This window comes from Mesoplodon bidens (assembly GCF_964165515.1).
Source record: "Mesoplodon bidens genome assembly, chromosome: 1".
In the NCBI taxonomy this organism is placed as follows: Eukaryota; Metazoa; Chordata; class Mammalia; order Artiodactyla; family Ziphiidae; genus Mesoplodon; species Mesoplodon bidens.
In genome coordinates, this window is record NC_138176.1 from 217,332,287 (window position 1) to 217,359,561 (window position 27,275).

The 27,275-nt window shown below is 42.6% G+C and overlaps 1 protein-coding gene across 2 annotated transcripts in view; it reads right to left on the reverse strand.

The window, feature by feature from the left end:
• Positions 1 to 27,275, reverse strand: part of RNF150 (ring finger protein 150) — a 251,688-nt gene that overhangs the window by 18,434 nt on the left and 205,979 nt on the right. Inside the window, exon 7 of one of the 2 annotated variants that reach the window (XM_081246926.1) lies at positions 12,762 to 13,442. The exons of the other annotated variant lie outside the window; for it this stretch is intronic. Coding sequence (XP_081103052.1) covers positions 13,435 to 13,442 — 8 coding nt within the window. The 3' untranslated portion in view covers positions 12,762 to 13,434. Of the gene's footprint in view, positions 1 to 12,761; positions 13,443 to 27,275 lie in introns of those variants that run through there. 2 annotated transcript variants of the gene reach the window in all.

A 27,275-nucleotide genomic window follows, 5' to 3' on the forward strand; every position in this document is an offset into this window, starting at 1 on the left:
CATTGAGAGAATTTAAACAGGGAGTAATATGATCTGCTTAATATTTTAAAAGAGCACTCCTGCTGTTAAGTGAAGAATAGATTGGTAGGTCAAGGGTGGAGATAATCCAGAAGAAAGCACTGCAGCGAAAGAGATGAAACATGGTGGTGGCTTGTTGTAATAGGAATGGAGGTAAGAGGACAAATTGAAGTAATAGTTTATCTTATCTTTTACTACTTTTTTATTTTTATACAACTTTAAAGGTTACTTTCCATTTACGGTTATTACAAAATAATGGCTATATTCCCTGTGTTGTGCAATACATCCTTGAACCTATCTTATACCCAACAGTTTGTGCCTCAGTCCCCCACCCCTAAATTGCCCCTTACTCCATCCCCACTGGTAAGCACTAGTTTGTTCTCTATGAGTCTGCTTCTTTTATGTTTTATTCACTTCAGCATAGAGAAGGTATTTTGGTGGATTTCAAGACTGAGCCCAAGTCATCTAATGCTCCATCTTGAATCTCTTTATCACAGTGTTACAGAGCACCTGATTAGATGGTGAGCAGAAAACACTGTTTTAAATGGAGCTTTGTGACCAATTTTGTTGATCCATAACTACTGCTTTCACATATTTCCACATTTAATTCTAAGTAAAATCCATCAGTAGGCTAACTGTGGTTAACCAAAAAATTCTTGGCAGCGGGATTTGTTTTTATTAATTCTATTTAGTCCACAAGGGATTAAAATCTTTGGTTTATTCCTTTCCTCTTTAATACATAAAGTGTTACCTGAAGAGTCACAGGTTTCCCTTTGTGAAATGGACATTGCAGTTGTAGTTCTGCTGGGGGTTTGATATAACTGTCTATAACGGTGGGGCTGGATGACTTAAAGTTCCTTCCAACCTGAGATCTGGTCTGTCCTGTCTTGGGCACATCGGGCCTATCTTACTTCGCTGGCTCAGGGCCACCCATTGTCAACATTCCCATTTCAGAATCCCACCGCACTCCTTCAGAAGTAGGAGGCACTTAGTAAATGTTTGTAGCAGTGAAATTTAATTGAAGTCCCTCTGTGGACACATAGGGTGTCAAGTTTTATATTTTATTAACTAATAACAATATTAGTGCTTATTGTTAGTATATGCCAGGGACTATGCTAAGTACTTTAAATAGATTGAATATTCACAATTAACCTATGACATAGGAAGAATTATTATTTCTATTTTCAGGTGATAAAACTAAGGCTCAGAAAGGTACATGGCAGTAAGAGTTGGATCCAGAATTTACACCAAGGCCTGTCTGACACCAGCGTCCACAAACTTGACCATATCTATACTTCAGAGTTGAGATTCTTAGCGTGAGGATTAGTGTGGACTTCTGGGGGAGTCCAGGTACTCAAAATTACATACACACTTCTGTGGTTATGTGCATTTATGCATTTTTCTGGTGAGAGGGTTTGCTTTTACCAGATTCTTACAGAAACCACAAAAGGCTGAGAAGCATTCACTTAAGAGGTTTTCCATCCTGGGTAAGTTGAAGAACACATTGCTGCTTGCAACAAGAGTGGCTTGGCTTTTTATAAAAAAATGCATCTTTTGGTTTACATTTCACTGACCATGTTTTTTACTAACTTGACAGGACACTTTTCATATGAAGTCACCGCTTTCCTAGTTAATTGTTTCTATATGATGACTATTCACAGCTAAAGCAGAAAATTATCCACCCCAGAATGAGGTTTGATATTTACTCTACTGCCTGACTTATGAAAGGAGGCATAGAGCCGTAGCAGGCTGGAATAAGTCCTGTTCTGTTAGGAATTAACAAACATTGCCCTTAGAGTAAGTGTTCTCTGTGTCGAGAGAAAATAAGGGGGTGATGAATATAATCCCCCAGGTGTCCTGATTCTCCAGTAGGCTTGATATTCACATGCTCGGAACTGTTCTACATCACATAAAAGCTTATTTTTCCCCATGTACTTGAAAAATAAGTTTTCAAGGAAAAACAGCATCCTTCTGTCCGTTGCTACTGATGCTTATCTTTTTGAAAATAGGACATTTCCGATCACCCTGTATTATATAAAAGCACCATAGGGGAGACATACAGCCAGACTGGCTGCCTTACAATATTGCTGTCTTTTCATTTCTTTTCAGAATTAAGGTTTCTTAGGGTTGGAGCTTATATGCTCCCTGTCATAATCTAAGTGGGAAAGTGAGTTTGATTTCAAACGCAGAGTGTTTCCAATAAGGGAATGTATTCCTTTCACATGTGTTCCTTGCTTTTCTCTCTTTTGCTTAACAAGAATTTCTGGGGAGATAAACTTCCAGTTTCGTTTAAATTTTCCCTCTTATGAGTGGCTTCTGCTGTGAGAATGGTAGGCCTTTGTGTCACTCTCTTCAGAGGCTGTGCAATAATGTTAATCATATTAGCTGGAGTGTAGGACTGCTTCCTATGTTCTAGGCATTGTTCTAAGCAATTACATGTTATGTATGTCATCCTTACAAGGATGCTCTGGAGTAGGTGGATGATTACCCCAATGACTGCTTCCTATTTTGCAGGTGAAGTCAACTTGTCCACGGTCAAAAACATAGAAAAAGGCAGAAATGGAATCCTAACCCAACAGCCAGTGCTATTGACAGCTATGCTATTCTGCAATGGCACAGCTGCTAGATTTCTTTTTGGCTGCTAGGTTGTTCCTAAAGACAATGCTTGGTCACCTTAGAGGACCAAGCATTCCAGGCTTAAAATATAAATTCATCCACTTGGCCAAGTGACTCCTAGAATTGTTCAGATATAACTGGCACTTTTGCCTTTTTAAATGCTTGCTCCATAATTATAGACAGGGTGAGCTCAAATCAGGAAAATTCTTTTTCACCTGGGGACATTTAAAGCATTGTTCTTATTCTGACTTGGTAAAGGAGAACTCCCTGGAAATTCGGATATTAAATAAGATCATAAGCTAGGATTTCACTCTCTGCTTTTATCTCTTCATCATTGGTTTTCTTTCCCTGTGACACTTCACCCAGCAGGAGAAAGATTTTCTCCAATTGCTCAAACTCCTTATGATTTCATTAACAATTCATTCATTGAGTAATTCCTTACTAAGAGCAAAAAGAAGGGATAATGTGATTTTTTGCATTAGTTCTACATTAGTTTTTGCAGGAAAGAAGGCAAAATCTAGTGAACATTTATGTTGTTAATAGCTATTTTACAATTCCTAATTAGTACTACCCATATAAAACCTTAAGCATTAAGCATAGTATCTGGTATATGGAAGGCTCTTGATAAATGTGAATATGATTGGAATGAAAAAAGAATAAAAAAGGGAATGCTACCAGATGGATTTAGAGAGATAGGCAGATACCATGCAGATATCCATTTCTGCAATTGCATAAAATTATCTACAGACTTCATTTATTCATTCATCAACTTATTTACCACTTATTTATTCAATAGGAATTTATTGAACATTTATTAGGTACACAGCACCATTGATGACCTTTGGAGGAAAAAAAAGATGAACTAAACACAGTCTCTGCTTTTAAATTGAATTTGATCTAGTAAAAGAAATCAGACTTGTGTCTACATAAGTTTAATAAAGGATGATATATGCTAAAAGAGAGGTATAAATGCAAATGAAACAGAAAGGTGAGTTAAATTTCACCTCCAACTGGGTAACCCAGAGGGTTCATGAAGTCGGTTACATGTAAACCAGCAGTGAGATCTGATTAGCACTGGAAGTATGGAGATGAGGGGAGATGGCATTTCTTTCAGGAGAACCAACTTGACTAGTTATCATCAGAGCACATTACAAGGCAGGTGGATGGTTTGATTTGGCTGTAGCTTAGGATATGGAGAACCACAGCAAAGTGCCAGATCTCGTCTGTAGGTACTGTGCCCCCTTTCTGCCCTCTGTGCTCTCTTGTTTCATAGGGAGCTAGAAGGCTGGGAACTGCATTTCCCAGACTCCTTTGCCAGCAGGCTTTCTCCTAGGTCCTGCCGAGGAGATTGGAAGGTGGGAGGAAGAGGGAAGCTCTTATGCTCTGGTTCAGGCAGGTCCCTGCGGGGTCCAGAAGTGTTGACAGTGCTTTCAGTAGAATCAGGAGAGGAGGATCCTGATCACCTACTCAGTGCTGTAGGTCCCCCCAGGAGAAGCAAGACAGCTCCGGCAACATCAGAATAGTGGAAGCGTGCTCAGGAGCTCTGGGTAACAACCTCTTGCTCCTCCAGTCTTCCAAACTGGTTTTTTAAGTCAACTTTATTGAATCATAGTTTTTTTTGTTGTTGTTGTTGTTGTTGTACGCGGGCCTCTCACTGTTGTGGCCTCTCCCGTTGCGGAGCACAGGCTCTGGACGCGCAGGCTCAGCGGCCATGGCTCACGGGCCCAGCCGCTCCGCGGCATGTGGGATCTTCCCAGACCGGGGCATGAACCCGTGTCCCCTGCATCGGCAGGTGGACTCTCAACCACTGCGCCACCAGGGAAGCCCTGAATCATAGTTTTGATGAGCTTTGAGGGATGTAATACATGGATGTACTCTTGCAACCACCTTTACTATCCTGATGGTGTTTATTTGAAATGTTAAACATTTCTATTTCCCTCCAAAGCTTTCTCATGTCCTTTTATAGTCATTTCCTCCCCCTGTCCCTGGACCCAGCTAACACCTGATCTGCTTTTCTTTTTATAACTCTTTATCAGTGTTTTTCAACATTGGTATAATTGATATTTGGGGTTGAAGAATTCTTCCTCGTAGGGGGGATGTCCTGGGAATTGCAGGATGATTTGTAGTATTCTTGGTCTCTATCCATTGAATGCCAATAGTGCTACCCCCTCCCCAGCTATGACAATCAGAAAGTCTCCAGACGTTGCCAAATGCCCCCCGGAGAGGCAAAATCATCCCCAGTGGAGAATTATGGCTCTAGATTAAGATGAATTTTCTATAATTTTATACACATGCAGTTTTACAGTATGTACTCTTTTGTGTCTGGTTTCGTTCACTCAGTATACTCATTGTGAAATCTATCCATGATGTTGCCTATATCAATAGTTCACTCCTTTTTATTGCTGAACAGTGATCCACCATGTGTATATATCACATTTTGCTTATCCATTCATAAACTGATGAACATTTGAGTTATTTCCAGTGATTGACTAATGTAAATAAAGCTGCTATGAACATTTGTGTGCAAGTCCTTTTGAGGGCATACATTTTAATTTCTCTTGGGTAAATACCTAGAAGTGCACTGCTGGGTCCATATGGTGGGTATATGTAACTATATAAGAAACAGTCAATTTTTTTTCTTTTTGGTGGCAAAAAACCACAACACATTAAATTCACCCTCAAAACAACTTCCAAGTATACAGTACAATATTGTTGACCACATGCACATTGTTGTGCCACAGATGCCCAGGACACCACCATCCTGCATGATTCCTGCAAGATAAGGGTCCAACTTCTTTCTTTTGCACATGGATTTCCAGTTTTCCCAACACCATTTGTCGAGAAGACTACCTTTCCCCATTGTGTGGTCTTGGCACCCTTGTCACAGAGCATTTGACCATATATGTGAGGGTTTATTTCTGGGCTCGCTATTCTGTTTCATTGGTCTATGTGTCTTTGTGCCATTTCTACCCTGTTTTGATTATGGTAGCTTTGTAATATATTTTGAAATCAGGAAGTGTGAGATCTCTAACTTTGTTCTTCTTTCTCAGGATTGTTTTGGCTATTCAGGGTCTTCTGAGATTCCATATGAATTTTAGGATTTTTTCTTTTTTTTTACTTCTGCAAAAAATGCCATTGGGATTTTGATAGGGATTGCATTGAATCTATAGATTGCTCTGGGTAATAGGAACATTTAACAATATTAAGTCTTCCAATCCACAAATAGGGGATGGCTTTCTATTTATTTGTGTTTTTTAAATTTCTTTCAGCAATGTTTTGTCATTTTTAGTGTACAAGTCTTCCGTCTCCTCAGTTAAGTTTACTCCTAAATACTTTATTCTTTTTGATGTTATTGTAAATGAGATTGTTTTCTTAATCTCCTTTTTAGGTTGTTCATTGTTAGTCTTTGGAAAATCAACTGGTCTTTGTGTGTTCTGTCAAATGCTTTTTCTGCATCAATTGAGATGATATTGTTATTTTCATCCTTTGTTCTACTAAAGTGGTGTATCACATGCTGAGGTCTATGACCCGTTCTGAGTTAATTTTATTTTTTATTATTCTTATTACTTTTAAAATTTATTTATTTTTTATTTATTTTTGGCTGCATTGAGTCTTCGTTGCTGGGCGTGGGCTTTCTCTAGTTGCGGCGAGTGGGGGTTACACTTTCTTGTGGTGTGCGGGCTTCTCACTGCGGTGGCTTCTCTTGTTGCAGAGCACGGGCTCTAGGCATGCGGGATTCAGTAGTTGTGCCATTTGGGCTCAGTGGTTGTGGCTCATGGGCTCTGGAGCACAGACTCAGTAATTGTGGCACATGGGCTTAGTTGCTCCACGGCATGTGGGATCTTCCCAGACCAGGGATTGAATCCATGTCCCCTGCCCTGGCAGGCGGATTCTTAACCACTGTGCCACCAGGGAAGTTCCTCGAGTTAATTTTATGTATGGTGCAAAATAAAGGCTGGTGTTTATTTTCTCCTGATATTTTTGTAATCAATTTCTTGCATTACATTCCCCTATTTTGAAATATTTAGAGAGATTTCCACTTTCCTGACTGGTCTCACTGTCAGGCATTGGGTTGGAGAGGTAGGCTGTACTAAAATTGAAGAGTGATTTGAATGCCAGGCTGAAGTGTCATGACCTTAACGTAACTGGATTATATTATGTTTGTGCACAAAAAGTACTTGCTTAAATAAACTGGTGAAAATAACCTCAGTTTCCTTATCAGTAAAATAGTGATAATTATATTTTTGTAGCTGTAACGAGACCTGGTGTGTGTTTATGTACACACATCCACACAGTGCTTCACTTCACAGTGCGTTTGACACATGGTGTGCCAGGTAACAGGCAGCTATTATTGTATTTAGTACATTTACTGAGAACTGCTTTATTTCTATCCCATTAAGCCTCTTGACTTCCTTCTTTGTCTATCAAGGTCCTGATGGACAAAAGGTGTCCTTTCTTTCCCTGGCCACTACCTCACTGTTTCTGTAATGTTCTATTTCTTCAGTGTGATTTGATGTCGGTTGATGCATCGACATTTCATAAAGAGCTCATTTGCCATGTGACAGCCTTATCCCTCCTGCCAGTACAAGTGTCACCCTGTTACAGGATAGTCCAACATAAGAGCAAGAAGAAACTAGAGAACAGGCTCTGATGGAAACCCAAGGTCTAGTTTAAAGTTCAAGCTGCAGAACATAGCAAAGTAGGGGATCCTTTACATCACTCCGGAAGGGGCTGGGGAGGGGAGGACAGACACAGGAACACAGTTTCTTACACATATGTTTTTAAAAAGAAAGAAGCATTTTAAACAGTGAAACTGCTGAAATACAAGTCCTCAAGAAGAGCTTAAGCAAATTATAAGGTAAATAAACAGCTCAGCACTGAACTAGAGACACAACACTGCCATGAGCACACTGGAGTCCTGTATGCAGACATCATTTTACATCAACCTGTTCTACTGCCACAGTCGATAGATACAAGGTTTTTAACATAGTTATGGTTTCTGACCATTCTGACCACCTACTTCCCCATAAAACACATGGAGAAGCCTGTTTAAAAAACATCGACTGAAAGTCATTTGTTTAGAAGAACCCCAGACTGCTTCCAACTCCTCCAATAAATACTGCATAATTCACTTCTGGCTGGTTTGAGAACAGGTCACCACCTGGTGTTTTGGGGCGGGAGGGGGTGGGTTCAAAGTGGTGGCACTAATAAGCCCTCGAGAACTGCCAGACGCACTCTTAGCTAAAGAAAAGAGACCTGATGTTTTGACCCAGAGCATGAGTAGGTATCGCAACAATAACTTACCGTGATTCACCTAGATGGATGTGTTTATATGCCTTCCTGGAAAACCTAATGGATTCTATCTGCAGCTTATAATAGCAAAAGCCGTGGGCCAGTCATGCATGTTATCTAATCATAACCTAACCCATTCGTCTGGCTCACAGGATGCAATTTCTAGTTCTTTGTGTTTAGAACAAAACTCAGAATTTTAATCAATATTTGGCCATGCAATGGGAATCCCTTGGCATGAGTTTAGGGTGAGAATAAAGGAGATACAAATGAGGTAAGCTGTTCAACAAGGGACATAAAAGGGCAGAGGGAATAAGGGGGGACATTAAGCTGGCCGGGCATTGATATGGCAGGGGGGCAACAAAGGTGGGAGGTGTGGGTGGGTACCAGTGCTGGTAGAAAATGGTAGGTTTGGATCGGAAATACTTTAACACACTTTTTCTCAGCTCTTATTATTTTATCACCACCACCATCATCATCCATTACGTTTGCTTTTAGTTTATAATGTCAGTCCCATCTTTGACTGTGTCTTACCGCAGGCTGCCTGAATCTCAGAAAAGGCTAAGTCGCTCTCTCAGGGTCTCCTGAAAGCCAGGAAGTGGCCGACCTGGGACTTGAACACAGCTCTCCCATTCCTGCTCTGGTGGTTTTTATGGTGCTCCACGAAGCCCTAGGGCTCTGCAGTGGGGTGAATCGGGGAGGCTGAGCAGCGGTGGATGATGAGGGTGATAATGCTGACGTTGACAACAGTCACTAGACCAAGGACAGCGGAAGCAGGTCTTCCCAAACCCATCTACCCCCCACCACTCCCCCAGCATTCAGTGTAGCAATATTCAAAGGCAGATGACTAATGAATAGTGCAATGAATCTTTACTGAAATCATTGGTTAAACCCTCTCATTCACTTCATTAATCTGATCTTCATTTCCTTTGCTCCTGGGATCTCTATTTTCGGGAAAGCCAAAACAAAACAAAACAAAACAAAAATCTGGTAGCTATACTTAACTTCACCGAATGCATCTTCTTAAGGTGATCCAACGAGTGAGGGGGAAGTACCTGAACCTCACTAGATTCTGTGCTGGGCACTTTTCACTTATTTGCTCAAAAACCCAAAGAGTTTAAACGTACATCTTCACTGCATCTGAAATGTACACCCATATTGAATTGTACACACAAAGGGGTTTGGCTACTAAAAACCCAAATGAAAAAGAAGGGTGTGGCCAAGTTCAGCCCTCCCCACGATGGCAGTTTGCATCCTAACTCGGTCTCTAGTAAGTGGGGTAGGGGCTCTGGGTGACCCTCCTCCTGGACCCTGAGGGTTTCTTCCCATTGTGGAGGGGTGCAGCCACAGGTTGGTGGGTACTGTTGCCCACTACAATCCCCCCTTTCTCTGAAGAGCACCTGTAATCCAGAATATTCCTCATCCCTGATTAACAGCACTGCCTTACATCATTATTTAAGTAAATATCCACTCATGGATGATTTTCTCTTACCTAGAGCAGATTGTTAGCTCTAAGAGGGCAGGGACTTGTTTTGCATAGATACTACCAAACCTCCATCCTCCACGCTATGCAAATAAAAGAAATATAATGATTATCACCTAAATGTATTGAATAAACGAATGGGAAGATCTGAAGAAATCATGTTTTCTTAAAAATAATTTCATTTTTATTTTATTTATATTTATTTATTTATTTATTTAGGCTGCACAGCTTGTGGGATCTTAGTTCCCCAACCAAGGATCAAACCCACACCCTCGGCAGTGAAAGCGCAGCGTCCTAACCAGGGAATTCCCTCATGTTGGTTTCTTAAAGGCTAAAAACATTGGGGAGGGAGATTCCTACTCTTCTGATTTCAATGCTGTGTGAAATACATTCCACTAAGGCAACAGGCGAGCCCATAGAATAGGCTAAGGAAAACAAGATCTAGACCTCACAGCAAGTAAACCAAGTGATTCATTTGTTTATATGGGCCAGGGATCTTATTCATCGCTCCCCAACTCTTCCACCTTAAGTCGGTATTTTCTGGTTTCTTATTTCTCTTTAATGGCTTCGAATTATACTCAGCACCTCCCTGAGAAGAAAGGCCCACTGTGTAGATTTCTGTCTCCGTGGCTGGCATAGGTAGGGGCGTGGCCAAGCCGGCTGTTTTGCCAGCAGCTTGTTAACCTTGAAAATGAGAGCTGAAAAGGTACCATTTATAGTTGGACGATTGTGACTGGGTAAACGTATTTACTATAAACACAGAATCAGGAAAATGACTGAAAACCCAGCAGTGCTCTAGTATGACGGATGAAAAAGCTAAGACAGGGGTATTTCATCCTAATATTCTTTTTTTTTTTTTGCGGTATGCGGGCCTCTCACTGCTGTGGCCTCTCCTGTTGCGGAGCACAGGCTCCGGACGCGCAGGCTCAGCGGCCATGGCTCACGGGCCCAGCCGCTCCGCGGCACGTGGGATCTTCCCGGACCGGGGCACGAACCCACGTCCCCTGCATCGGCAGGCGGACTCTCAACCACTGCGCCACCAGGGAAGCCCCCTGATATTCTTAAATATGTGTTCAAAGGCCAAATGCCCTGAACAAGCTTGTCGGGAGTTTCTGGAATTTAACACGGGGGTTAAGGTCTTAGTATTTCCCCACACCAGCCTGCCAGGGATCATTCCTTCCTCTCTTTTGTAAACTAATGAAAGCTATACAAATCCCTTATGCAGACAAAGCCTTTAGCAGATCTGGCAAATGAGACCTATTTTCTATAAAAGAGCACTTGGCAAAGTAACTTCTACTTTGTACACATCTGTTTTACATGTGTTAGAATCGAAATTTCTTCAGAAGAGGGGCAATTTTATCCTAGCTCAAAATAAGCATTAATAAATATTACACTAAATTGCTAACATCATTGGCAAATGGTTTCGTTTAATTAATAAAACAGACTTTGACATGAACCTCTGGTGAGGTCTTCTAGATAGTTTAAAAGTATTTTACAATGTCTCTTCCTCCTACTTATTCTTAATAAGTTTTGTAATTTTGCACAATAGAAAGTCATTTCAACATGTAGATTCTGAATTTTCAATTTTTTAAAAAGAATCATGCTGCTGCTTTTTGGAATGATTATTGATGTTTATAATATATCCCCCCCCCCACTTTTTTTTTTTTTTACTCCATGGTTGGTTTACATATTTGTCTGGGACAGAGCTCCTGCCTAACTCCCTTTGATTGCCACAGGCTGCGTTTATCATTTTGCTAATGTTTCCCAGTAGCACACGACCAATGAACATTTTGAACTTGTATTTTTAAAGACTCTGCAGCCACAAGAATAGCCCACATCCCAAATAGGAGGTGATCTATTGCTGGAAAGATCTTACCATGTTCATTTTTTTTCCTGCTTGCAAATATTTTATATTACTTTGCCAGAAGAATAGCTGCCTGAGACTACTTCTAAAGTCTCCTGTAATGTGGGGTGCTTTATCAATAAAGTTGACATTTTACAATTGTAAGGTAAATAAACAGCTCAGCGCTAAACTAGAGACACAACACTGCCATGAGCACATTGGAGTCCTGTATGCAGGCATCAGTTTACATCAACCTGTTCTACTACCAAAATCGATTTAAGGTTTTTTAACATAGTTATTGTTTCTGACCATTCTGACCACCTACTTCCCCATAAAACACATGGTACAGAGTGGTTAAAAAATTCATAAATCCCCAAATCTCATATAACACACTCATCTGATGCTGAGCTAAGTCTCCATGGATACCAAGGGAGCATCTTCTATTCCAGGGAGGTCCCAGGGAGAGCAGACTTCCACCCCTGGGATCTGCAAGCCTGGCAAAAAGCGGAGAGGGTCCTTTGCTGATCTTGTTCCTTAACCCACTAAGTCCCAGGCTGCCTTTGGTTTCCTCCACTCCCCCTAAGAAAAAATCTTCTGGAGAGGGACCAGGGGATGTGAACAGAGTGAGAGCCGGTTGGGATTTCTGAGACTCTTTGAACATCTTCCCCTCAAAACATCGTTGACTGTAATTCCAGTATCGGGGTGGACACATTTTTCCTTTTTTACAGCTGCATTTTTAGGGACAGTGTTTCTCTAGGAGGAAGGATGCATATGTAGTCACTGAGAGAACCCTGGAGGTGGGAGACGAGCAGATCGTAAGTACAGACATGCATCGCCATAATGGCAAAGTCCCACCAATATGTCTTGGAGGATAAAAACTCTAAGAAATTAGCTATATACATTATGAGGATTAAGTCACGGTTCCATACATTCCATAATTGTCATTGTTCATCAAGACAGAAAAATAAAAGCAAAGAAAGATAGAGTTCCTACCATTATTACCTCCTTCCTTCCAAGTGTTAAGCTCCCTAAATATATTTTCGACACTGTATCTTTGGTGGAAATTAATGCGGCTCAGCAGCTACCAACTAATTAGAACAATTTTGCAGATCTTAGCTGCCAAGAACCCAAAGGAACTGTAAAATGTAACCTTGTTGCCTTATTCTTTTCCATTTAGCAGTAATTTTATGACACTAATGACCTCTTTCTTCAGTAAAATTAGATATCTGAGAAAACCAATTGTGATTCTTTTCAGATTCATCGTTTGCTCTATTGGATCAAGGACTTGCTTTAGTATCTCATATTGTTAAAGCATTTTCTCTACAGAAAACAATTCCTTTTACCAGCAGGCAATTCTTATGCTCATAATGTAAATGAATGCCCCCATCACAGCCTGTAGGTCACACATCAGGTACACAATGTTTCATGAGCAAAGGAGCAATTATTATAACAACAAAATGACAATGGCCTCTGCCACCTATAGCAATGTTGGCTGCTAGGATTAAACCTCCATCAAGACCACAAACAAGGCAGGACTGAAAAAAAAATGTACTTGTATTTTCTACGGAGTTTCTTTTAGCCTTGGGATCCATGTGACAGGGGCCAGTGATCATCTTTATCACAGGCAGGGATAGACAGCGTGGGACCTATGAAGAAGGATCCAACCGAGGACCAATCACACAAAACCGCACTATTATGTTCAGCTGGGAAATTCACAAAGCTGAATCAACAAGAAAGAGGTGAAGTTAGTTGGGCTGAAGAGAATGTTCCAACTCCAGTGCCCCTGAATGAAATTAGTATCAGGGTAGATACAGACCACATTTAAATGGACTGTAGGGATACACCTCAGATGTGTGAGTTGTCCAAGTTCTGATCTGCTTGGGCGGGCATTCTGGGATAGAGGCACATGTTTTCAAAACTCTGGTTTTAGAAAGAATCACGTAGGAAGCCTGGTGAGAATGACAGTTGTCAGCTCACCCCTGGAAATTGTCATTTAGCAGATCCGGGGTGGGGCCTGGGGTCTGCATGGTAATTACTATAGCCCAGGTAGGGGATCAGGCCACACTTGAGAAGCTTCAGTGTGTGGGAAGGAGCCTCGGCTTTGTAGAGGGACAAGAGCTCTCACGCCAGCCTGCCATCTACTCCACGTAAGACTTTTGATGAGGTTCCCGGACTGCTCTCCACTTCAGTTTCCTGTATGTAAAGGAGCGATAGTAATTGTAAAGGTTATAAACTATGTAAAGGGAGTACTCTGCTGGATCCTTGGCACACGGTACATGCTTAATAGTGTCTGAGTTCTCTCTGCCTCTTCCTCTGCCCCACAGATAATGAGAAAGAACGTTTTTCGAATGCTTTTAATGAACCACAGGCTTTTCTAAGGCATTTTCATTACATCTCATCCCATGAGGTAGGTGATCTTTCTTTTTTTTTTTGCGGTCCGCGGGCCTCTCACTGTTGTGGCCTCTCCCGTTGCGGAGCACAGGCTCCGAACGCACAGGCTCAGCGGCCGTGGCTCACGGGCCCAGCCGCTCCGCGGCATGTGGGATCTTCCCGGACCGGGGCACGAACCCGTGTCCCCTGTATCGGCAGGCGGACTCTCATCCTCTGTGCCACCAGGGAAGCCCCCAGTGAGAGTTTTAACTGTGTACGTGGTTGCTTAAGAGACACACAGTTGCCCTGCGCGTGACTTTACCAATAGGTATTATTTTAATGAGACCTAATAGGACAGTTCAAAACAGTGATTGTCCCTGAGAAATCACTGCATATGAAGGAAGTGTTTTTGCCCTGAGACTGTCCCTAAATTTGGGGTTGTAGAGCTGTGGTGACTGCAGAGCACATGCCTTGTCTTGGGGCTGCCCCAACTCAGGTCCAGCCAATTGCCGCCATCAGAGAATGAGCCCCAGAACTGCTGTTGCTTCCAATGTTTTCAAGTTGGAAATTCAGATCTGTATGGAAAACTTTGCCATATTTAAATGCTGGCTACTCAGGGAACATTATCAGAAATTCTCAGGGCTAAACCCAGCCCATCTGCAGGCAAAAGGAGTCATGTGTGACATCGCTTTGCCCTCTCTGCCTGGAAAAATTTCCGGGAATCCCTGGAGATCTATTTCCTAGTGGATTGAGATGATGAGCGAAGGCCCTGAGGATTGGTGGTGGTGGTGTGTATGTGGGCATGCATGCATACCGTGTGAGCACATGTGCACATATGTGTGTAAATGTATGTGTGCATATGAGCGCGCAGGGAACCTGGCTTGACTCTCACCCTGGCATCCTGGTGCGTGCTCCACAGAAAGCCTCTGGAGTGAGGGGGAATAACAGTTGCCCACCATCCTGGCATTCGGACTTATCCAGACCTGACTGATCACCACACCTGTGTCCTGGATGGAGCCGGCCAGGAGAGTCCGGCTCAACCACTTAACCACAATATATTTTCTTTTCTTCAGAAGTTTCCCTGCAAATTTTTCCCCCAAATGGAGGAAGTGTAGTAACGACCACCCCTGCTGAAGCCGATGAGTTAGCTACTTCTGTATTTTAAAAGATCTACTGGACTTTCTTGGCAGGGGGTGTGAGACACATGTGCTGAAAACTTGGAGGCTTATATCAAAGGATACTTCCAATATATTTTTAAAATTTAATTTAATTAATTTTTTTATACAGCAGGTTCTTATTAGTTATCCATTTTATACATATTAGTGTATATGTGTCAATCCCAATCTATACTCGTGCTTCTCTTCATGATCGAATGAATCTTTTGCCTTTTACTTCGAATATTTTTGCTCTGAGTCGTTCCCTGAGGTTTGACTTATGAACACAAGAAGAACATCAAGACCTGGCAAATCTGAAATTACTAGTTTATCCACAGGTCATTCGTCTGTTGGTCTGTATGCTCAAAGCACTCTCTAAGATTAGTGGGAGGGCTGCTGTCTGTTGAATATAACCAATACAGAGCCATGCATAGAAACATATAATTATGCCTTTCTAGGAACTGACACTAATCGGTTGTTGATTGATTGACGGGCTGCCTAGTGATTATGCTGATAACTTGAGAGGTTTCTCTGTAAATGGTATTATAAGGACAGTCATTATTTTATATGAGATCATGGTAATAAAGATTGCCGTTTATAACTCAGTAGTCCTCAAGTGATCAATTAGTGGAAAAGATAAATAACTAAAAGCCAGCATGCAGTTCTGGCTCAGGAAGTAAAGTAATTCTGGTAATTGAAGAAGAGTAAGGTCATGTTAGCTTTCATCTCCACGGGCAAATGATTAAGGATACAACCTAGAGCTATCGGGCCTTGGAATCCATCTGAGAAAGGTTTATAGATATTTTTATCAAGACACTTCCATGGAGCTAATAGGTACTTGTGATGTGTCCATCCAATGTGTGTTCTCATGCAGAGATGGTGTGCAAGGTGGGGAGAGAGGTAACATTTATAACTGATTGAGTGCCAGGCTCTGAGTCAGTCTACACATCGATTCATTTCATGCTTGCAACAAACCTTCAAGGTCGATTTTATTTGGACAATTTTGTTTTTTGGCCACGCCGTGCAGCACACCGTATCTTAGTTCCCCAAACCAGCAGAAGTGGAATCTTAATCACTGGACCACCAGGGAAGTCCCCGGACAATTTTAAAGTTGAGGAAATTGAGGCCCAGGGATGTTATTCACTGACCACAGCTACTCAGTCAGTGGCCAGCCAGGATTTGAGCCCAGATCTGCCTGATGCCAAAGACAACTGTTTTCTCCAAGTCTAGACTTCCACTTAGGAGGGTCATCTTCACTCATCACGGGTTAATATAAAGTAGGAAGAGGAGTGCCGATGGTGTAAAACAAAAAATGAAGAGCGTCATTTGAGCTGCACTGGCTTCTGGGCGCTTGGTTTGATGACATTCCCAGGGCATTTGCAGAAATGGATGTACAGTCAGGCAGTAGAACGTTTCCCCATCATATTTCCCTTTGCTGTAATTTCTGTCACTTCGTCTCTCTATGCTGCTTTTTTTTTTTTTTTTTTCTTTTTGTGGTACGCGGGCCTCTCACTGTTGCGGCCTCTCCCGTTGCGGAGCACAGGCTCCGGACGCGCAGGCCCAGCGGCCACGGCTCACGGGCCCAGCCGCTCCGCGGCATATGGGATCCCCCCAGACCGGGGCACGAACCCGCGCCCCCTGCATCGGCAGGCGGACTCTCAACCACTGCGCCACCAGGGAGGCCCTCTATGCTGCTTTTAATCCCTCATTTGGGCTGTGTAGTCCATTTCAATAATGATAAATAATAAGTCATCAACCCATTTCTACAAGGCATTAGTCTCCCTCCTTCCTTGTGATGGGGGACCAGTTGAGCATTTGTGCTCCTGTCACAAGGGGCAAGGGTCACAGTGTTGTCCCAGAGGAAGTGGCTATAGGCAGGCCCGTCTGCTGGTGCCTTGGTCCACCTTGAGTGTCCTGGGGAGAATATATACCTATTCTTTTCATTAGCAGACCAAACACAGATACATATTGGAACACAGTCTCTTCTACTTCGAACTACTGCTATTCTTGGTTTCCTTTAAAATTCAACCTATTCACATTCATTTATTCTACTAATGTTACTGAGTCTAACTGTAGCCATAACTTGTGCTGTGCTTCAGAACATGAAAGTGAAAAGCCACAGTCCAAACCCTTTAAGGACCTACAAGTTTAGTGGGGCGACAGATGCTTTCTCAGGAAATAATAAGAGAGAGAACTGTTTGAAAGGAGATACTTCTAGAAGGATCGCCAGTTCTGCTCAGAGTAGCAGAGAAGGCATCTCAGAGAATACCACAGATGAAATGTGCCTGAAGGATGTGAAAGACTTGGCAGAAGAAGAGAGAAGAGTTGGGGGCTGTGACTGGAGCCACTAGTGGTTTAGAAATGCTTCCCTACAAAGCTTGCCAGCTGGGCGTGGTGAAAAATCATGGAGAGATATGCAGAGGCCAAATGCTTAATGGTTTGTTTAGATTAGCCAGCTTGAGATTTTAACCCATAGGGGATAGAAATGTTTTGAGCAAAACAGCAACAGGACTTCTACAGATGATTATCTAGGCAGCAGGATGAGGACAGACTGGAGGATGGTAAGACTAGAAACAGGGAGAGTGAAATGGCAGCCATGGCAAAAACCAAGGTCAGGGCTTCCCTGGTGGCGCAGTGGTTGAGAATCTGCCTGCCAATGCAGGGGACACGGTTTCGAGCCCTGGTCTGGGAAGATACCACATGCCGCGGAGCAACTGGGCCCATGAGCCACAACTACTGAGCCTGCGCGTCTGGAGCCTGTGCTCCGCAACAAGAGAGGCCGCAAGAGTGAGAGGCCCGCGCACCATGATGAAGAGTGGCCCCCGCTCACCGCAACTAGAGAAAGCCTCACACAGAAACGAAGACCCAACACAGCCAAAAAAAAAAAAAAAAAAACCCAAGGTCAGAGGTGCTAAGGTCTTGTACTACAGCCATGCAGAGGGAAATGGCACATGGAGAAAGATTTAAAAGGCAGAATGAACGTGGGTTGGTGATTATTTGACTATGAAAGGCAACAGAGTGAAAAGAATAGAGATAATCCCAAATTTGTTAACTTGAACACTGGAGAATGACTTCACTATAAAAACTGAAGTCACTAATTTATAAAATAAACCTATGAACTGATATATTGAAAATATAACACAAATGTAGCATGCAAAAAGGAAATGCTCTTACAAGTTTGGTACCAAGCATTTTCTGAAGCCAGGTATGCCATGCGAGGCCGTAATTCTTCACCATAGTAAAAAGACATTTTGGGGGAGGGATGTTAATGCAAAGTGTGTGTTAAATAAGTCGATTAATTCTTCAATGGCATGTCAATTGACTTTTTGTTTTTCCTTATTATTAAACTTAATTTTTAAATCAAATTACTTTTTTTCCAGTTTTTATTTCAAAGCAAGAACATAGTTTAACAACCAAGGCTATTGTATCTTTCAAGATGGGAATTTTCACTGTGCTCTATTTTTTTAATTTCCAAGAGCTCTTTCTCATTCTCAGAAAATCGCTATCATCTGTTTCTTTTCCATGGATGCAATATTATCACATATTTCCATCAGAATACAAATGGTAGTTGATAGAATTCTGTGATCTGAATTATCTCGTTTCCTTGGAGTTTATTTTTATCCGTTATGTTCTTTCTCTCTCTTAGATTTTGTGGCTTCTTGCAGTTCTCTAGCCATCTTTGCCCTCCATTTATATTTGCAATGAGACATCATGATTAAGTGTGCATGCCTAAGTTGGCTTGCGAACTAGGGAAGGGACCTCAGTAAAGGGCCTGAGGCAACTACAGGTGGCTCAGGATGGGGAAGCTAAACGCTCTTTACATAGTCTTTCACCTGATCTGTTGAGCACCACCGCGTGCTACAGCCTTCCTACGTCTCCGGTGCCCTATACCCTGAGCTGGCTGCAAAACCGCTAGCTTCTCACTGGCTCCAAACTAAGAAGGCACTCAGATTTCAGGCTTCCCCTCTTCACTAAATGAACTTCCACTCATCTGTCTTCCAAAATTTGTTGACATATTGTCTGCTGTAAGCTTTTCTCTATTCTTAGTGTCCATGTAGGTTTATACATTTCATGGACCCTTTGTGGGGTAGCAGAGATACACCTGTGGGCTCGGTCTGCCATGTAGAGCCAGAAATCTTGAGCTGATTCTAGATGATTCGTTTACCAAGAAGACCAGACCTGATGCCCTTGAGTTAAAAATCATTCTCATATGGGCATGCTTTGATTCCATTTCTGACTGTGTACTATTAACTTGGAACCAGTGAGCTTTTCTGGCATTTCTTTATAGGGAACCAGTTGAAACTCGTGGTGGAATACTGGAAAGACAATTGGGCTGGGGCAGGAACTTGATTTAGCCCCTCTGCTTCAGTTTTCCTTTTGGGATAGATGTTACTGTTTGTTTCTACTGTGCAGGAATGTTAGGAAGACAGAACAAGATATGATGGGTGAAGTACGCTTTGAGATCTTAGGAAGAATGATCAGTCAATGAATTTAAGGTATTTCTTTCTGCCAGAAAAGAGCAAGCCTCAAATCTTTGAAAGATGACATTAAGATTTCTTATTCCTGCTGCTTTAATGATGGATGGACATGAATTATTAAATGCTCTTTGCACAACACGTTTCTGCATCATAATTTCAGAGTCGTTAAGAAAGAGAGACATTCACTTTTTAGTGTTCAACTTGTTAAACAGTTCAACTAAATCCTTCATAAAGCATCTGGAGCCTAAATATTTTAGCGACGTGTAAAACAGAGCTAAGTTCTAAAATATTTAGATGAACTGGAGCTATTCTTAGATGATTACTAATCTCCTTTAAAACGATAGGACAGATACATGAATGGGTTCACATACAGTGTAGGCTACCCTGGAAATGGAGTCCAGTGAGAGGGGTTTTCTTCCTGAATTTCAGAGCAACAACTCTGTGGTACTTGTGCCTCAATACCCTCAACCGTAAAATGGAGATAATGTCTATTCCAAATGATGTCTTTTTTAAAAAAATACTAATTCCCTGAGAAGAGAAAATGAGACAACAAATGTGGTATTTACTGTAAAAAAAAAAAAGCATTATAAACATGCAAAAAAATCCTATGTGTAGATTTGGGACTAAATATCAAACTGTGTATTCACATCCATATGAATACATAAACACAGACACATAAGCACCTACACCACTATCTACTGAAGAATTACAATGTTTTTTTCTAAGTATTGCTTGCCAATTGTCTAGGTTCAATATTAAAACAGAATAAAAGAGAGTTGCTCTGTATAATATTTTGGTTTACATGACACATTTCTTCCTTGATGGCATCAATAATAACCATTATTGTTAAAATCAACATTAAAGGCTGTATGTGTGTGTGTGTGTGTGTGTGTGTGTATTTGGATTTCAGATGTATTTTACTTTGTGTCATTTGAAAAATACTGGTCAGGACTCGCTAGATTCATTCAACGACCCACAGTTTGAAAAACAACTGATCTAGGGCATGTTATTTTACCTTTGGAATCTATTTCCTTATCTATAACATGCAGATGACAATCTCATGAGGTTATTAATATGGTCAAATAAGACACTCTATGTAGAGTACATATACGGTGCTGAGCACAAAGTTTGCACTCAATGAATGGTAACTGTTATTAATACTGTTTTTAAGAACAAAGAAAATGAATAGGTCTGAGTCTGGGCATAGCCAGCATCTAGGCAGCCCAGGTAAGTACTGCTTAAGAGCCTTCTGCGAGCAGGAGGCTGCGATAGTCTGAGTACAGGGTCCACTGCACATGGGAATCCTAGGAGGATTCCGGGCTAGAGTTGTGCTGTTCTTCCAGCCAGCTACACCCTCTTGTCTTCTTTCCCATTCATTTTAGTTGAAGATGTACATAAAATCTGATCCGTAAGGTAAGAGACTGGGCAGACGCTGCAGTCTCATAGTGACCCTCTAGAGTCTCAGAGGACACGGCAGTGGGGAGAGAGCCGAGGACACAGCTCCTTGCTAGGGTGGCTTCGTGGTGCTGGAAGGAGGGGGGTATCAGGAAGGGCTTTAAGTGAGGATGCAAGGTCTTAAGTGAGCCTTTCCTGGTGAGACGTGGAAGGACACCAAGAGAGGGAGTCTAATTATGGAACTGGAAAGGATCTTAGAAATCAACTGCTGGTACAAGTGTCTCATTCGATAACTGACGAAATGAAAGTACAGAGAGGGTGAGTGACTTGCCCAAGGTCACACAGCTAACTGGAGGCCAAATCACACCTAAGGCGCCACTTTTTGTTTCTGGCTAGTGGTGTTTCTAGTATACCATCTTACCTCGTGTAGCTCCAGTGATGTTCTGATAGTTACACTTTTTTTTAAAAAATTCTGAACCACTGCATTTCATTTCTGAAATATTTTGACTTATGGAACGCTGGCTCTGAATTTTCAGAGCCAATTCTTATGTCAGCCAAAGGACATTTTCAGCTGTTCCCTGCTATCTTAATCTCCGAATGATGGACCTTCCCCTGCCTCCTCACCCCACGTGCTTTAGGATGGATGCTGCTCCAAACTGAAAAAGGGCTGACCTGCCAGCTATGTGTCTTGCCATCAGCTGCCACCTCCCTGCTGAGATCCATGCTCAGGGTGTCAATATGTGGTAAAATGCAGGTCTGCTCACCAGCCCTTTCCCTAGCCCACTTTTGGAATGCTTACCAAAAGCGAGACAGCATTGGGAAGAATCAATCAAACTGGAGATGCTGCTATCAGTGCATAACTCCGGACATCTGAGACAATCTCCCACAATGGATGGATTTTGTCTGCTTGGCTGGGCCACTTCATTTCAGGAGGACAAGTTTCTTCTGAGTGGATGGCGTGGTGTCATGCCCAGGCTGAATGCTCCCAGTGGCAATATATCTGTGGTCTAAATGGATGAGCTGTCTCACAGGCAGTCTGTGCATCTGCAGATCCTCAACACTCCCTTGTCAAAGGCACCAGACACACAGGACAGGAAAACCCTGGGAGTCTGGCCCCGAGTGAGCTTTCTGAGATTGGTGAGTGCTTTTAATTGAGGAGGAATGTTATCGCAAAAAAAAATCCAGTGGCTTGTGGATTGACTGGTTGCCATCTGGGACAGTTGATGATGAAGGCAAGTGCTTATCACAAAGATCTTTGCTCTTCAGAACAGCTGTTCCTCTCCTGAAGCCATCACCGAGCTGGTGGGCTGGAAGGCTCAGAAACAAGGCGGGTATGTGACTGTAGGGACCTGGCACATGACGAGCTATGGAGCAGTATCACCATCTGCAAATGCTTCATTTTGTATGGAAGTAATTCACCGTGGCTGAAATATTTCCTGAAGGACGAACGACAGTGGGATCTAAAATCTTAACTAGTTGGCCGATTCTGTTGTCTGCCACAATGGAAGAGGCTCACAAATCAAAGCAATAATCTTTCCAGGGCTAATGTGAATCTTATGGGCACCAAGGGAGTTCTTTCTTGTTGCTAGTTCCAGCCAGCATATTTATCCAAAGGGGAGCTACTTTGCCAGTTCAGGCTTTGATGCAAGTCAAAAAAGCAGATGTGGCTACTCACTCTTGTCCTTTCTTATATACGCTGGAATGATTTTTGTGGAGGTGTTTATTTCTGGATGCACCGGTATATTTTGCAGTCACATGAAAACCTGGGGATTGCTGCTTTGCAAATGTAAAGGAACATTTGGAACAGAAATGGGATGTTCATGCCAACCCTCCCTTTTTCTCTCAGTTGCTTTGACCCAGAGGTTCAAACTCAGGTTCCCTGGAAAAGCCCCGAATACACACACACACTCTCTCTCCTGTTCATATTCAGCTTGTGACTGGAGCAAGCCTAGTGGCATTTCAAACCTTTGAATATAGAAACGCTGAATGCTCCCTCAATGGCTCCCTAACTAATAAACACAGAACTTAAAAAAGAAAAGAACGGATGTCATTTCTGGCCTAATTTTAAGAGACTGTGTTTTTAGGAATGAGGACTCGCCAGGGATGTTCCTATTGAGTTCCTCAAAGAAGAGAAAGCGGGTCACTCCAGAAACTGCTATACACAAGTCTCTGAATGAACTCTTTGGAAGTTTTTTCCGTAATTAGTGTCTAGTCTGTGTCCCTGGAGAGATCCTGGTGACCGCAGTGATAGCAGTGAATGACTTTTTGCTGAAAATGACTTTTCCTTTTCTTTTTGGCTGGGCTGCAGTTTCAGCTGTGCTTTAACAATTACTTTTGTCTCATGAGTGCATTTTGAAGAGTGCGAGCATATATATAATTTTTTTTTTCCAAAAAGTCTGACTTGTCTCTAGGGTCTCTAAAAAGGGACCATAGTTTAGTCTCCATATCAGCTAGGAAGGTGTCCTCTGGTGAAGCCCATCAAGACATTCATGAATGAATTCTTTTGCATTCATGGGACTCTTCCTGCCTCAGTTTCTACTGAAAAGCTATGGGCAGCAAAGAAGTATGAGATGGCCTCTCCCATCTCCCCCCAACCCTGTGCCCGCCACCCCACTGCTGGGTAGAGCGGATGTGAAGGGTACCTGTTCTATGACTCTGGACCCCATCACCCAGTTAATGACAATAACAAGGGGAGAGAGGGAGAGGAAGGTGGGGAAATTGGAAAGGAGCTTGTCTGTGGAGAGAGAATTGTCACGCTGAATCCCATTCCTCTAGAAGAAGGAGTGGGGAAGGGCTATCTCCCAGACCCCAGCCCAGTGAGGGCTTCCTGCAAGGGAAACCCCTCTCCCTCCATCATCAAGGAGATTCTGAACTACGCCTCCTGTAGGTGGGACTCAGAGAGAGCAGACTCAGGCCTTAGAAAGGCTAAAGCAGGCTGTGGACTCAGGTCTCCTGCCTGCCTGGAGTCTGAAGGGAGGAGGCCGATGGCCTGCGTGGGGTCAGAGGCTGGAAACGGCTGCTGGACCGGAGACGGGTGTCAGGGCAGGTGATGTGTGAGGGTCCCAGGGGTGGCCACGTGGGGAGCAAGCAGGACTGGGTTGAACTTGGGCCCTATCTAAAAAGACCTCCCGGAGCGGTGAGGGCACCTCGGCAGATAGCGTGAAGGCTTCAGGAGGCCTCGTGAGTAAGCAGGGGAGGCTCATTTGTCCTGAGCCATGGGGATTACAAGAGAGGAGGGCTCTGCAGACAAAAAAAAAAAAAAAAAAAAATCCTTTTGTCGGAGTTTGGAACTTAAAGGGACTCTTGGAACTGTCCGTTACCTAAGAGTGAGCAGAAAAGTCCTGCTGGAATTGTCATCCCCAGGCAGGGGGCTGTTACACCCACTCCAGACCGTTCAGCCAGAGCAGCAAAAAGCAAAATGCATTTTACACACATCACAAATCATGTTGGCTCAACACATTAAATACACGATACTCCCCGAAAGGTTCAGAGTGGATAGGAAGTTTCCCAGAGGAAACCTACACCACGTTTCAATTCAACTGGCCGAGTTTGAGCCCATTAGCCTACATAACAATTCATGGGTACTGCTTCCTTCTGTGACGTCTGAAGACCGGGTCTCCTGGCCAAACACATTATGCCACGTGCTCCTCAGAACGTATTGGGGCAGATATGGAAGGCCTTGACTCCGCCCATCTCCTCCCTTTCTAGCTTTTAGTTCCCTCCACCCTCGACCCCATGGGCTGACTGCTGGTTCCTTCCAGTCTGAGGTGGAAGGAGCAGCAAGGGGGTAACAATCTAGACGCAGCACTAGAGGACTTGTGTGGTGACTCAATAAAGGAAACGGATGGTGGGGTCAGTGACTTTCCTTGGAAAACAAAGGGAAGGTTTCAGACCCTCTTGAGAAGGTGTGGAGTGGTGTGGGATGTTTTAGGCAAGGAGTGATAGAGTCTTCTCCTTTTGTGTCTTTCTCTAGCTCCTGTCTGGAGTTTCCAAACACGCCGGGCTGTTTGTTCAGCTGTGTTTTCCTTTGGTCCTAAGAAACTTCTTTCCCTGCTGAAGCCAATCCAACCAGCTGCAGCCTGGGCTTGGGGAGTCAGAAGGCAGAGTATGGTTTTGGTGCAATTGGGTGGGCAGATGAAGTTGGGTGAGTGACATCAGGGCATGCATACAAATGACCCCTTGCACCAACGTGGAGGAGAAACACTGTGCTTTGGGGCTGCCGTATGAGGTTATAAAAGCTGAAATGTCAGAAACGTTAAAGATATGCATACAAGAACGTCTTTCTCCCAAATGTCAGACTGCCTACCAGTTTGCATTTCCTTTCCTTTGTAAACGTTTTTCTTTTTTTCTTTTCTTGGGAGCTGAAGATGAGCCTTTAATGCCAGATTTTTCCATCTTTACTCTAAGGGCAATCTGTTCTATGCTATTTCCCCTTGAGTGCTGAAATGACTTTTACGTGCATTTGATCGACTATACAGCAAGACTGCTTGCCAGGAAAGGAAGAACGGAGGTAGGGATGAGAATGCAAGCTGAAACTAAACACATTTTTGGCCTTTCAGAGATTTAGAAAAGTGGAGGAAAAGAGGAAAAAAATGAAATGAGAACTGTGTGCGTTTTCTCCCCTTTCTCATCTTCTGAGCATAGCTATGCATGGCGTCGTAGAGCCAGCTAGCTGCTCCTTCGAATTCCAGCTCGACCTGTCACTAGCTTATGACCTCAGGTCAGTTACTTTAATCTCTCAGTGCTGTTGTTTCTGCATCAGGAAAATGAAGTTAAAAATAACATTTAGGGCTTCCCTGGTGGTGCAGTTGTTGAGAGTCTGCCTGCCGATGCAGGGGACACGGGTTCGTGCCCCGGTCCAGGAGGATCCCACGTGCCGCGGGGCAGCTGGGCCCGTGAGCCATGGCCGCTGAGCCTGCGCGTCTGGAGCCTGTGCTCTGCAACGAGTGAGGCCACAACAGTGAGAGGCCCGCGCACCACAAAAAAAACAAAAAAAACCCCAAAAAAACCCCACGTTTACCTCATAGGGTTGTTGTGAGCTAATACATGTAAACAACATAAAAGGGTGCCTGGTACAGAGTTGGTGTTATGTATTTGTTACCTACTGTTACTTCTTCATTTTCTAGTAATTTCCTGGATCTGCAGAGATGTGAGGTAGGAAAGGATAAGGTAGAAAAACGTCAGGTCCAACCTCCAGTGGGTTATTTGTGATTTGTAGCAATATCGTATCCCAACTATAATTCTTTCACCATCTGCATTTTTTTCTATAGCATTAGAGAAATGGTTACAATAACATTGATAAGAACTTGAATCTTTTCGCTCATTTATTCATGCATCCGTGTTTGTTCATTTATTAATTATTTATTTGAGTTAGGGCACTAGGCAATGTACAAACCTGTACAGGGGAAAGAATTTTCCCCTTAAGTAATCTACAGCCATTTAGTTAGTGGTATAAACCATTAACATCTAATCAGAATGACTGTGCTTGGAATATTCTGTGAAATCCCAATAAATAAAACTAATCAGAAATAAAATATCATATAATATCACTTTTATGTGGAATCTAGAAAAAATGACACAAATGAACTTATTTACAAAACAGAAATAGACTCACAGACATAGAAAACAAACTTATGGTTACAGAAGGGGAAGGGGGACGGATAAACTGGGAATTTGGGATTAACATATACACACTACTATATATAAAATAGAAAAAGAACGAGGACCTACTGTAAAGCACAGGGAACTATATTCAATACCCTGTAATAACCTATAATGGAAAAGAATCTGAAGAATATATATATATGTATATATATATGTATATGTTTATACCTATATATAAAACTGAATCACTTTGCTGTACACCTGAGACATTGTAAATCAACTATACTTCATTAAAAATGAAATAAATGGTCTAGAAAAAGCATTTTGTGAGAAAAATTCAGTTTCTGTACTAAGAGACTGATGTCTTTAGCCGTATTGATATACAGTATCAGTCTTCAATCTATAGATGTGGTCTCATGCCTTGACGCTTCATCTTTACCAAGACCTTCCTTTGAAATTACCTGGCATTTTCCCTTCTGTTGTGAACAGAAGCTCCTGTTGAAGCTTAGATCAAACACTTTTGTCTCAAGTCATCCCGTGAACATCTACTGAATGCCTGCTATAACCTAAACACTCTGAGTCTATTTTAGCCAAAACTGTCTGGGATTATGAATTATATGGATACAGACTTTAATTTCCTATTTCATTTTTGGTTGTGTTTTAACCCATAAACTATGCCTTTTCATTTGTCATCTGGGCTTTGCTAAGATGCATGAAGTACATAGCCACTTTTCAAAATAAGGAATCTAACAGAAAATCAAACAATCATTTCATTGCAAGAAATAGGATCCATTTTTGATTTGGTTCTTTTTATGGGCTCAAAAAAGGTTCATGGGGCTTCCCTGGTGGCGCAGTGGTTGACAGTCTGCCTGCCGATTCGGGTTCGTGCCCCGGTCTGGGAAGATCCCACATGCCGCGGAGCGGCTGGGCCCGTGAGCCATGGCCGCTGAGCCTGTGCGTCCCGAGCCTGTGCTCCGCAACGGGAGAGGCCACAACAGTGAGAGGCCTGCGTACCGCAAAATAAT